General features: G+C 41.3%; 1 protein-coding gene across 1 annotated transcript; it reads left to right on the top strand.

The window, feature by feature from the left end:
• Nucleotides 1-428: 428 nt before the first annotated feature.
• LOC308081601 (inaD-like protein) lies at nucleotides 429-11,506 on the top strand (the record flags this gene model as incomplete). Its single annotated transcript, XM_080457965.1, has 7 exons — nucleotides 429-446; nucleotides 2,886-2,956; nucleotides 4,018-4,196; nucleotides 6,094-6,318; nucleotides 8,461-8,624; nucleotides 11,163-11,343; nucleotides 11,438-11,506. Exons 2-7 carry the CDS (start codon nucleotides 2,935-2,937, stop codon nucleotides 11,504-11,506), a joined length of 840 nt encoding a protein of 279 aa, XP_080314091.1. The 5' UTR covers nucleotides 429-446; nucleotides 2,886-2,934.
• Between the last annotated feature and the right edge of the window lie 2,299 nt (nucleotides 11,507-13,805).

The following is a 13,805-nucleotide window of genomic DNA, read 5'->3' as shown; positions in this document are numbered from 1 at the left end:
CAGGATCTATCTATCTATCTATCTATCTATCTATCTATCTATCTATCTATCTATCTATCTATCTATCTATCTATCTATCTATCTATCTATGGTAGATTTATAGAACATGTGGATGGGCATAGTATCATTTTATATACATTTACTCCTCTCTTGGGCAAAAACACATTTGTTGTTGCTTTGCCTAAGTTAAAAGAAGACAAAAAAACGCCGATCTACAAGCTCACAATGCGTGGCACTGGTGACGCGTTGTGAGCTTGTAGATCTTTGCCTGTCTTGGCCGCGCGGCACCGTCCTGCTCCCCTACGGTGGAACTATACACCTCTGCATGTCCATATTTGGTGTTTCCTGGGCCCCCTGGCCCCTCCCCCTCCCCTGTGGCCCCTCCCCCTCTTCATTCACTTCCTCATCAGGTGTTTTTTCCTCTTCAGGTAAAGAAGGAAAACAAGGTGAGTCTGAAACTATAAGTAGAATAAATCAAAACATGGATTACTAAGAGTATTAATGTGTATACAGTCTGATAGATACGGTCCATAGGAGGTTAGTTTAGGGTTTAAAAGGTTTATAATGTGATTTAATGAGCTTTATGTCAACATGAAGACATGCTAATGTTTGGCTGCTAAACTAAACACAGACAGTGGTGGAAAGTAACTAAGTACATTTACTTAAGTACGCTTTTGAGGACGTTTTACTCTACTGGAGTGTTTCCAATTATCAATACTTTTACTTCTACTCCACTACATCTCAGAGGCAAATATTGTACTTTTTACTCCACTATTATTATTTGACAGCTTTAGTTACTTTGCAGATTTTTTATTATTATTACAAAACATACACATTAACCACTTCAGCCCTATATACATTTCGGCCATTTGAAAATAGCAGATCTACAAGCTCACAATGCATTGTGAGCTTGTAGATCTGCTATTTTCAAAATATTCTTTTATACATTTTGACTCATTCTGCACAATGAGTACTTTTACTTTTGGAACTTTAAGTACATTTCGATACCAATACTTTTGTACTTTTATTCAAGTACATTTTTAATTTCGGACTTTTACTTGTAACAGAGTATTTTTACATTGCAGTATTGATACTTTTACTTAAGTAAAACATTTTAGTATATTTTCCACCACTGTTTATATGTATATAAACGGTGGGAGGTTGGCCCATTACATGGTTTAATAGTTACTTTGATCTTTTAAAATATATTTTCCCGGCATAATTGAAGAATATATATATAAAAAAAACGTTTTTCCCCCAATTCTCAAGAATGGTTTATATTATATTATGTTATTTAATGTGCTTTATATGAGCTGTGTCAACATGAAGTCACAGATAGTAGTTTATATATTATATTATATTATATTATTATAATGTGAGCTGTGTAAACATGAAGTCACAGATAGTAGTTTATATATTATATTATATTATATTATTATAATGTGAGCTGTGTAAACATGAAGTCACAGATAGTAGTTTATATATGTTATTGTATTATATTATTATAATGTTATTTAATGTGCTTTATGTGAGCTGTGTCAACATGAAGTCACAGATAGTAGTTTATATATTATATTATATTATATTATTATAATGTTATTATAATGTGAGCTGTGTAAACATGCTGTTAAACTAAACTAGGCTGAAGCAGACTGAAACAGGCTGAAGCAGGCTGACCTACTTTAGAACAGAGTTCCCACAGTAACTCTCTGTTGTTTCAGCCACCAGCACTTAAAGGGACATTTCACTTTATTAACATGTTTGTGGCCGTTGCATCGTATGGTCTACTCAGGTTTTGGTGTTTCGCCCAGACACTTGTTTGAGTCAGTATTTATTCCATATTTGATGTTCATTTTATCAGACACGCCCCCATCCCATTCAATTCTCAACTCAATTCTAACCATGTTGGATTCATTGAAAACTTGTGTCTGATATTGTCCTTCTAATGCATGGGGGGGGGGGGGGGCTGGGCTTTCATTTATTGTCTCCGATGGCGAGAGAGTATGTTTTGCACCCTGTCCGTCTGTCCGTCTGTCTGTCTGTCTGTCTGTCTGTCTGTCTGTCTGTCTGTCTGTCTGTCTGTCTGTCTGTCTGTCTGTCTGTCTGTCTGTCTGTCCGTCCTTCCGTCCGTGTGTCATTCCGTCTGTGAACAGCTAATCTCCGGCAGCGTTGGGCTTGATCGCAGCGAAACTGTGCACACCTGGATGCCAGAGCAGAACCTCTGCCCCGAATATTTCATATGGGCCTTTTATAGCGCCACCAGGAGGCCGATTTGTGCAAAACTCATTTTTTGACAGTACTCCTACAGATTTTGTCCAAAAATCCTGCAAATTGGTACACAGTATCTCTATAGTCATACAATGAAACGGGTCTTTCAGATTTGTCATATTACATCCTGATTGGCTAAGATTGGCTTCCAAAGTTTGCAGGAGTGCTCCGTTTTCAACAAAAAACATACAAATTGCTCTTTTAAGCCACCCGCACATATCGAATATAATTCCTTAGTAAATAGTTTATGAACAGAGATAAATCACTGTGTGTGTGTGTGTGTGTGTGTGTGTGTGTGTGTGTGTGTGTGTGTGTGTGTGTGTGTGTGTGTGTGTGTGTGTGTGTGTGTGTGTGTGTGTGTGTGTGTGTGTGTGTGTGTGTGCGCGCGCGCGGATTCGAGCCAGTAGTTTGTTGGCGACGACCTCACCCCCCCCCCCTCCCCCCTTTTTTCTTTTTTACCGTTTCTTGTTAAAAATAAAGTCTTATTTTTGGGTTGCCACTGCACGACCCCAACAGCACCTTCCCGCGACTCCACTCTGGGTCGTGACCCATAGTTTGAGAACCAAACTGTATGGTTTATGGTGTATGGTGACGTTTTCTGTTGTTTTGTTCTCCAGGTGATAGCAGACAGACGGACATACAGACGGACGGACGGACACAACGGCCATGTTTGAGAATGTCCCCACAGGTACATATGCTACACACAATACACACAATACACACAATACACACAATACACACAATACACACAATACACACAATACACCAGTGTTGATTGCGTTGACTAAAACGATGACGATTTTTTTGTCAACCACCTTTTTTCACAGACGAAAACTAAATAAAAACTAAATAAAAACCAAGCTATGACGACTAAAACTAAGACTAAATATATTGACACTTTCGTCAACAAATAAAAACTAGACTGAAATGTCAGTGAGGGATCTATAGGAGAAGAGATCCAGTAGAACTAAAAGACAAGTCATTTTATGTTTGGTTGTGCTCGGGTTTTGCGCTCTGAAAATAGCAGATCTACAAGCTCACAAAGCGTCGCGCTGCGACACGTTGTGAGTTTGTAGATCGGCTATTTTCAGCATGCAACCAAGTGTAAAATCAGCCATTATGATGCCATCAAGGCACCGCCAACATACATGTTAGTCGACTAAATCAACTGTAGATTTAGTCGACTATAATCTTATGATATTTAGTCGACAAAAACTAGACAAAAACTAAAACATTTCAGAATGACTAAATATGACTAAAACTAAAATGGAATTTTATTCAAAAGACTATGACTTCAAAATCAACACTACAATACACACACCTTCTATCTACACATTTAATCTTTTTAACATTAATGTTGTGTATTTTGTCTCATTAGTGTCTGTTGCAGAGCGCCAGCAGGTGTGTGTGTGTATTGTGTGTAGTAAAGTTGTGTATTTTCTCTTGTACAGTGTCTGTTGCAGAGGGCCAGCAGGTGTGTGTGTGTGTGTGTGTGTGTGTGTGTGTGTGTGTGTGTGTGTGTGTGTGTGTGTGTGTGTGTGTGTGTGTGTGTGTGTGTGTGTGTGTGTGTGTGTGTGTGTGTGTGTGTGTGTGTGTGTGTGTGTGTGTGTGTGTGTGTGTGTGTGTGTGTATAGTATATTGTGTGTAGTAAAGTTGTGTATTGTCTGTACAGTGTCTGTTGCAGAGCGCCAGCAGGTGTGTGTTTATGTGTATTATTGTGTGTAGTAAAGTTGTGTATTGTCTGTACAGTGTCTGTTGCAGAGCGCCAGCAGGTACTGGGAGCTCTGGAGCGCCTGCAGCTCAAGCTGGTCCAGAGGGAGGAGCTTGGTCTCAGCCAATCACTGGGCAGCCTGAGAGAGGCCCTGCAGAGCCCCCTGCTGGCCAACATCCTGACACTGCAGGGCTCCATCAAACAGCTCAGAAACCAGGTTAGAAAACTCACTGTCCATCAAACCACTGCCTAGCGGTCCGGGCACTTAGGCTCCAATGTAGCCTGACAGTGCATTGCGGGTTCGAGTCCCGTTCCCGACGATCTTTACTACATGTCTCTCCCCATCTCTCCGTCTCCCTGTTTCCTGTCCATCTCCACTATACTCTATAAATAAAGAACCCCCAGGTTGGAAACACACTACTTATACATACATAGAAACACACTACTTATACACACATAGAAACACACTACTTATACACACATAGAAACACACTACTTATACATACATAGAAACACACTACTTATACATACATAGAAACACACTACTTATACATACATAGAAACACACTACTTATACACACATAGAAACACACTACTTATACATACATAGAAACACACTACTTATACACACATAGAAACACACTACTTATACATACATAGAAACACACTACTTATACATACATAGAAACACACTACTTATACATACATAGAAACACACTACTTATACATACATAGAAACACACTACTTATACATACATAGAAACACACTACTTATACATACATAGAAACACACTACTTATACATACATAGAAACACACTACTTATACATACATAGAAACACACTACTTATACATACATAGAAACACACTACTTATACATACATAGAAACACAGAAACACACTACTTATACATACATAGAAACACACTACTTATACACACATAGAAACACACTACTTATACACACATAGAAACACACTACTTATACATACATAGAAACACACTACTTATACACACATAGAAACACACTACTTATACATACATAGAAACACACTACTTATACATACATAGAAACACACTACTTATACATACATAGAAACACACTACTTATACACACATAGAAACACACTACTTATACACACATAGAAACACACTACTTATACATACATAGAAACACACTACTTATACATACATAGAAACACACTACTTATACACACATAGAAACACACTACTTATACACACATAGAAACACACTACTTATACATACATAGAAACACACTACTTATACACACATAGAAACACACTACTTATACATACATAGAAACACACTACTTATACATACATAGAAACACAGTACTTATACATACATAGAAACACACTACTTATACATACATAGAAACACAGTACTTATACATACATAGAAACACAGTACTTATACATACATAGAAACACACTACTTATACATACATAGAAACACACTACTTATACATACATAGAAACACACTACTTATACATACATAGAAACACACTACTTATACATACATGGAAACACACTGCTTATACATACATGGAAACACACTACTTATACATACATAGAAACACACTACTTATACATACATAGAAACACACTACTTATACATACATAGAAACACACTACTTATACATACATAGAAACACACTATTTATACATACATAGAAACACACTGCTTATACATACATGGAAACACACTACTTATACACACATAGAAACACACTACTTATACATACATAGAAACACACTACTTATACATACGCTCGAGGCTGGTCGTGAGATATAATTCGCCATTATATCAAACAACACAGATTTCACCATCGGAATTGCATTATTTTTTTCGTCATAGTGCAAAACTATGGTAAAAAAGTCCAAACAAAATAAAAATGCAATAACCTTCCTCTCCTCTCCTCTCCTCTCCTCTCCTCTCCTCTCCTCTCCTCTCCTCTCCTCTCCTCTCCTCTCCTCTCCTCTCCTTTCCTCTCCTTTCCTCTCCCTTCCTCTCCTCTCCTCTCCTCTCCTCTCCTCTCCTCTCCTCTCCTCTCCTCTCCTCTCCTCTCCTCTCCTCTCCTCTCCTCTCTCCTAGCTGAGCAGTATTCCAGCAGACGCCTGCAGTGACATCAGTTTCTCCACCAGGGGTCAGCTGATAGTGAGCGCCAGTCGTCCAGCCAGTAGCCTTTCACCCGCGGCTCCAGGCTCCGCCTCCTCCTCCCCTTCCCCTCTCCTAGCCAATGGGGCGTCACCGGGCTCTGCGAGCCCCGCCCCCTTTTCCGCTGAGCAGCTCCAGAAATGGCTCAGTGCCGCCGCCAAGGTAACACAGATAAACACACATAAACACACATAAACACACATAAACACACCTAACAAAGACTTTTAATGTGTTGTCAAACTGAATGATGTCAAACTGAATGTCATGAAACCTTTAATGTTCACACTCCTCTTCATAACATTGGTCCATCTCTAATGCTCATTATGACATGGTACCAGAGGAGGGCTGTGGACAGTTCAGAAACCCACCTACCAGTGACATCATTGACATAATAAGTACTAATGGGGTGGCAGTGGCTCAGGGGTAGAGCGGCCGGTGGATCGGTCCCAGTTCGATCCCGGGCTCAACCCAGAGTTAGTGTTAAAGTAGACTGCCCTACAGCGTGTCTGATATATATATATATAGAGTTAGTGTTGAAGTAGACTGCCCTGTAGCCCTATAGCGTGTCTGATATATATATATATATATAGAGTTAGTGTTGAAGTAGAGCCCTGTAGCCCTATAGCGTGTCTGATATATATATATATATAGAGTTAGTGTTGAAGTAGAGCCCTGTAGCCCTATAGCGTGTCTGATATATATATATATATATATAGAGTTAGTGTTGAAGTAGACTGCCCTGTAGCCCTACAGCGTGTCTGATATATATATATATATATAGAGTTAGTGTTGAAGTAGACTGCCCTGTAGCCCTATAGCGTGTCTGATATCAGGACTAGAGGGCGGGTTCAAAATCTCCGGTGAAAAATTCCGTGAGATCCCATTGGTTCACCGATCTGTCCGTCAGCCCCCGCCCCGCCTCCTCCCCCGTTGTGCAGCATGAGAGCCCGACGACGCCCACTGCACTCTGGTTGGTTGGGGAAATGAAACACTTCCTATCAGAGTCCTGCACGGGTCCAATTTTCGAGAACCCGCGCCCGCCCCGCCCCGCCCCGAACAGGATGTTCAATGTGTTTTAGTGAGTTCAGATAAGTGACCAGCGTGCTCCATGCCGTGGTGCTGTGTTAAGTTACACAAGTGACGTTGTTTGGGCGGAAACAGTGCTCTCAGATTTTCACAATAAAATGATACCCGCCCGCGATTAGCTCAGTACCGCCCGTCCCCGTGATCTTATCAAAGTAACATTTTCACCCGTTTTCACCCGTCAAACGCGGGTACCCGGCCCGTTGCAGGACTCTGCTTCCTATTCCAGGAACATCAACACGCTGGTCCAGGCTTTTATTTTTGAGCTAAACTAAAAAAATAAAAGCCTGGAGATCGAGGCCAGTGTTGAAGTGTCCTTGAGCAAGACGATGAACCCCTAATTGCTCCTGATGAGCAGGTTGGTGCCTTGTATGGTTTCCTCCTCCATCGGTGTGTGAATGTGTGTGTGTGAATGGGTGAATGTAATGCACAATCTATGTATAGCGCTTTGGATAGAAAGCGCTATATAAACGCACCATTTAACGCAGCCAACAATGGCTTTTATTTCAACATGCTAAATTTCCAGGAATAGAAAGCCTGCAGTTTCTAATAGCTTGGATTCCCCATCGATGATGTCACTGGTAGGCAGGTTTCTGAACTGTCCACAGCCCTCCTCTGAGACACAGAGTGAGTAGACATGAATGATGATAATGAGCATGATGTCATTTTATAATGAGCATGATGTCATATTATAATGAGCATGATGTCATATTATAATGAGCATGATGTCATATTATAATGAGCATGATGTCATATTATAATGAACATGATGTCATATTATAATGAGCATGATGTCATATTATAATGAGCATGATGTCATATTATAATGAGCATGATGTCATATTATAATGAGCATGATGTCATATTATAATGAGCATGATGTCATATTATAATGAGCATGATGTCATATTATAATGAACATGATGTCATATTATAATGAGCATGATGTCATATTATAATGAGCATGATGTCATATTATTAGTTAGTTAGTTTTTATTAGTTGTAAAAATTAGAACTGTCAATCACAGCGACTACTGGCCAATCACAGCGGGTTTTGCCTAGAACTGTGTGTGTGTGTGTGTGTGTGTGTGTGTGTGTGTGTGTGTGTGTGTGTGTGTGTGTGTGTGTGTGTGTGTGTGTGTGTGTGTGTGTGTGTGTGTGTGTGTGTGTGTGTGTGTGTGTGTGTGTGTGTGTGTGTGTGTGTGTGTGTGTGTTTTTTAGGGGCGGGACACAGACACCATCAGACTGTGCAGACCGGCACATGGAGGTCTTGGCTTCAGTGTGATTGGTCTGAGTCCTGACGCAAGCTCCTCCCAGCAGGGAGGAAGCCCCGCCCACCAGGGAGTTTTTATCAAACACATCCAACCTGGAGGTGTTGCACACAGGTACACACTACTACACACTACTACACACTACTACACACCACTACACACCACTACACACTACTACACACTACTACACACTACTACACACCACTACTACTAACACAATACTACACACTACTACACACTACTACTACACAATACTACACACTACTACACACTACAACAGAAGATGACAAAAGTTAAAAATATTTTTGCCTATCATTAAAACAACCATTCATATAGTGTTAAATGGCTTTATATTATGAATAGTACTGTAATAATTACTATAAAATCTCCATGTCTCTTCAACTCTTTATAAACAAAAAATGCATATTTATTTTTTCTATTCTTTTTTCTTTGTTTTAACCAAAATATATCACTCTCACTACATTTTACTAGGGCCTTCAAATACAGTACTTTTCTAACAGACAGAAGGCAAGTGATCTTTTTACTTTTGGAAAATAATATTGAAGAAACGGTTAATGTGTGTACTGTCACTTTAAAAGAGCAATTTATACTTCATCGTACGACGGTGTCACGCACCAAACATAGCCGATCTCCAAGCTCACACTGAGTCTGTTCGCACCACGTTGTGAGCTTGTAGATCTGCCATTTTCGGCAACGATAGACTGAGAAGATGGACACGCCAGGCGACACTAGTTATTCATTCACAGGGAGATCCCAAACGGATTATTATCAATTGGATTATTAAAATTGTCAACAGAGACTTGCTACCTTGGGTAGAAGAGGACGAGTGAAACTTTTGAGCGTTTCATTCGTTAACGCCATTGTTTCACCGCTGCACCGCACATGTAAACACAACAACGACGCAACCACCCGAGTGTACAAATGGAACCAAATGGACGCTTACAGCCCCCTTAAAATAGTGATGTAGTGAGCCAATAAAATTCCTCTTCCTTGTTTCCCCGGGCAGCGCTGTTTGGCACAACTTGCAGATATCAATACACCTTTAGACCGACATGTTTGTGCCAGCGTGGGTGATTAGATTTATTTCTTGATGGCCTCTTGTTTTGATAGTTTAGACATGACGTCATGGGCCGCTGCACTCCATAACAGGCTCGACAAGCCCAAAGCTTATCGATACCCGGGTCTCCATAAATTCATGCCCGGGTATATAATGGACCCGGTTTTCCAGCTCCATCCCTAGGCGAGATACAGACGATTTCCCAAAGACGTAAAACAGGAAGTCAATGGAGCTGTAAATCTTGGGATCACGTGATCTCCTGGATCTGCGTGACCCTGGGGATGAAATGGTCACTCATGTGTTAGAGAATTTTCTCGAATTTTCTTTTTTTTTTCTAGAGGAAAAAACGAAAAACACAAAAAGTCGTCCTTGTCAGGGAAAGAGTTAATAGGCTCCTCCCACAAATGTTGCTAGCCAATTACATTGTCACGTCACTCCTGAGATCACTTGCATTTCATTTCGAGAGGATTGATCCCCCAAAAAATCTTGTTTTTTGCATCAAACGGTTACATTTTGTGTGTTTGTGGTTCCTCCTATGGATCAAAGTGGAAATGCTTTTGGCGTTTTGTTGAATACACAACCCTTGACATGTGATACAAATTTGGGATTGACTGGACGTTTTGACCATGATTTCTGGCACTTTTTTGTCATATAGGCCCATCCCACTAACTCTAGAGGCCTATTTCGTGTTTTGAAGAAAATTCAAAATTTGGTAAAAGTAATGACCCTAGGAATCCAGGGGAAAATGATTTATTCTAAGACCTACGGTTCAAGAGTTATAGGCTGAAACGTAAAGTGGTCTGTCATAGCGCCAACATGAGGCCGAAGTGCTGTAGTGATTTTTCCGTATGTAGGCCACTGGACTATAAACCTCCCCTCCTAGTGTTGTAACTGTAGCCCTTACAGTCTCCAAGAGAAAAATACTTCAATGGGAGTCTTCGCATTTTCCCATTTTAAGTTGCCTTTAAAAGTAAAGTGGGAATGGGTTAATTTACTTACATAGGAGCCATACAGTGGAACCATCTCCAAACCAGTGTCAAACTGACAACCTATCTGACGTCTTTTAAGTAGCAGACTAAAGCATGTCTATTAGAAAAGGTTCCCCTATAGAGGGTCATTAGTCTAGGAGGGAAAGAGAGGGGAGCACATGTTTGTGTGTATGTACTGTATATGTTACTGTCATGTGTTTTGAACTTATTGTCCTGTTAACTATGAGAGGACGTGAAGGGAAATAAGTCTCAGGACTTTCGTGTGTAATCCTCAAACTGCTGTAACCATGTTGTTTTGCTTTTCAAATAAATCCAATCAAATGGGGAAAATGTATTCACTAATACATTTATATCAATCAAACTATACAACGTATCTCTTAGCAAAATGGAAGCACACGGTTCTCCATGAAGCCGGTCGATTTGACATATGGCTCGAGTGTGTGTGTGCCGCCTAAACTGTGTGTGGTTGCCCCAAAATACTTCCCCCAAAAATGACTGTGTGTGTGTGCGTGTGCGTGCATGCGTGCGTGCGTGTGTGTGCGTGTGTGTGTGTGTGTGTGTGTGTGTGTGTGTGTGTGTGTGTAGGGACGGTGGTCTCCAGGTGGGGGATCAGGTGTTGGTGGTCAACGGTCGGCGGGTGGACCAGCAGTCTGCCGTCAGCCTGCTCCAGAACACTGCTGACGAGTGGGTGGAGCTAGTGGTGGCCAGGGCCCGCCCCCAACACCCTGCGTCACCATCACAGGCCACGCCCCCCACCCCCAACACGGTAAGAAGAACACACTGGAATGCACTAGAGGTCGGAGGTCACCGTGTGTGAACATGATATCCAAAGCACCTTTTGTGGCCACGCCCCCTAACAGTGTGGCCACGTCCCTAACGATGTGGCCACGCCCCCTAAAAGAGAAGCTTTCTGTGGCCACGCCCCGTAACAATTCGGCCTTAACACATTGGCTGCCAAAGACGCAGATCTGCGTTCTATTTAAAAAAATAAAAATAAATAAATTTCGTTCGTTTTTTTCTTGTTTTTAGACCCAAAGACCAAGGAGATAATGATATATCAAAGATTTAAACTCCTATCCACTTCCTTTTTAACTTAAAACTTAAAAAATCTGTATCTCGGCTCCTGAGAACTTTTTTTTTCAATGAAAAATCTCTGGCAGTCTACAGCAAAAAATCTGAAATAATTCTGGCAGGAGTTAACAGAAGCTTTCTGTGGCCACGCCCCCTAACAGAGAAGCTCAACAAACTGTAAGATATAAAATGGGCCAAAAATGGTAAATGGTGCATTTATAAGAGCTTTATCCAAAGTGCTTTACATAGATTGTGCATTACATTCACCCATTCACACACACATTCACACACACATTCACACACACATTCACACACACATTCACACACAGATGGCAGAGGAAACCATGCAAGGCACCAACCTGCTCATCAGGAGTAATTAGGGGTTCAGTGTCTTGCTCAAGGACACTTCTACACTAACTCTGGGGGAGCCCGGGATTGAACCGGGGACCTTGTGGTTCCCATCCGGCCGCTCTACCCCTGAGCCACTGCCGCCCCTTACTCCTCCATCCACTTCCTGGTTAGCGTATTTGGGGAAACGGTTGTATCTTGCTTTCCATTTGTCTCCGCCAGGCCGAAAGGCACGGCGAGAGAGTATGTTTTACCCCCTGTCCGGCCGTGTGTCCGTCTGTCTGTGAACAGCTAATCTCCGGCACCGTTGGCCCGGTCTCTGCGAAACTGTGCACACACACTCCCTGGATGCCAATTCAGAACCTCTGCCCCACATTTTTCACATGGGCCTGTTATAGCGCCACCGATTTGTGCAAAACCCACAGATTTTATCCAAACATCACGCAAATCGGTACACAGTATCTCTATAGTCATGTGTTCAACACGGATCTGTCCGATATTTCATATTCCATCCTGATTGGCTAAGGTTGGCTTCCAAAGTTTGCAGGATTGGTCCGTTTTGAACAAAATGTCTCAAATCATGAACACAGCTGGCCATTTCCGTGAAAATTTGCACGTACATTCCCACTAGGCCGAGGAAGAAATGCCACCCTTTTCACATTGGCCTGTTATAGCGCCACCAGGAGGCCACAATAACCTACCTGACCTGGCGGAGACCTGTGCTCCGAGGAGCACTTTTTCTAGTTTTCCCCTGCATTTTTGATGAGACATGCTATATTCAAAGGCCTATAACAAGCGAATGGGGGGTCGCGATGACATTTTTCTTTCTTCGTTGAAGCACAGTGAAACCCTCAGTGATTAGCAACCATCAGGGGATCCATCATACTGGAGATAAATATTCTGTGACTAGTTGAAAAGGTACGAAATAGTAAATACTTATAGTAAGTACTCATAGGAAGTACTCCTCATAGTAAATACTTATAGTAAGTACTCATAGGAAGTACTCCTCATAGTAAATACTTATAGTAAGTACTCCTCATAGGAAGTACTCCTCATAGTAAATACTTATAGGAAGTACTCCTCATAGTAAATACTTATAGGAAGTACTCCTCATAGTGCTGCAGTCACTTTGAGTTGTACTGGCTGTTGACATTGACTGTATGATGTGTGTGTGTGTGTGTGTGTGTGTGTGTGCGCGTGTGTGTGTGTGTGTGTGCGTGTGTGTGTGTGTGTGTGTGTGTGTGTGTGTGTTCTTTAAAAGGGAATCAGTTTAGTGCAGCGCTGGCACACACTCACTCTGATACACACACACACACACACACACACACACACACACACACACAGACAATATGTATTTAAGTCTGAGAGCACAACATAATCAATGACTGTCAACAAGACGGAACAATCTGGAAATGAGAGAGAGAGAGAGAGAGAGAGAGAGAGAGAGGGGCGTACAACAGTAGATTATATAACAGACATTGTAGGACATTTAAATGACTTTACCTTTACATCATGTTATACAAGTCCTCACTGACCTCCAACTGTCACGTACTTGTGTGTGTGTGTGTGTGTGTGTGTGTGTGTGTGTGTGTGTGTGTGTGTGTGTGTGTGTGTGTGTGTGTGTGTGTGTGTGTGTGTGTGTGTGTGTGTGTGTGTGTGTTACATAAATATATATACAATATTATACATAAATACATATGCATTTACATATAAATGTGCATCTCGAGTGTATTTAATAAATATAAATATAAACACGGGCTCGTTCATGGAGGTAGGTTGTGACGTAGGACGCAAAAGGGACACTAGTGC

Source organism: Gymnoscopelus braueri, assembly GCF_963280865.1.
Source record: "Gymnoscopelus braueri genome assembly, contig: SCAFFOLD_275, whole genome shotgun sequence".
Classification (NCBI taxonomy): Eukaryota; Metazoa; Chordata; class Actinopteri; order Myctophiformes; family Myctophidae; genus Gymnoscopelus; species Gymnoscopelus braueri.
The sequence above is the reverse complement of the archived record's forward strand: the minus strand, read 5'-3'. Positions and strand labels throughout refer to the sequence as shown.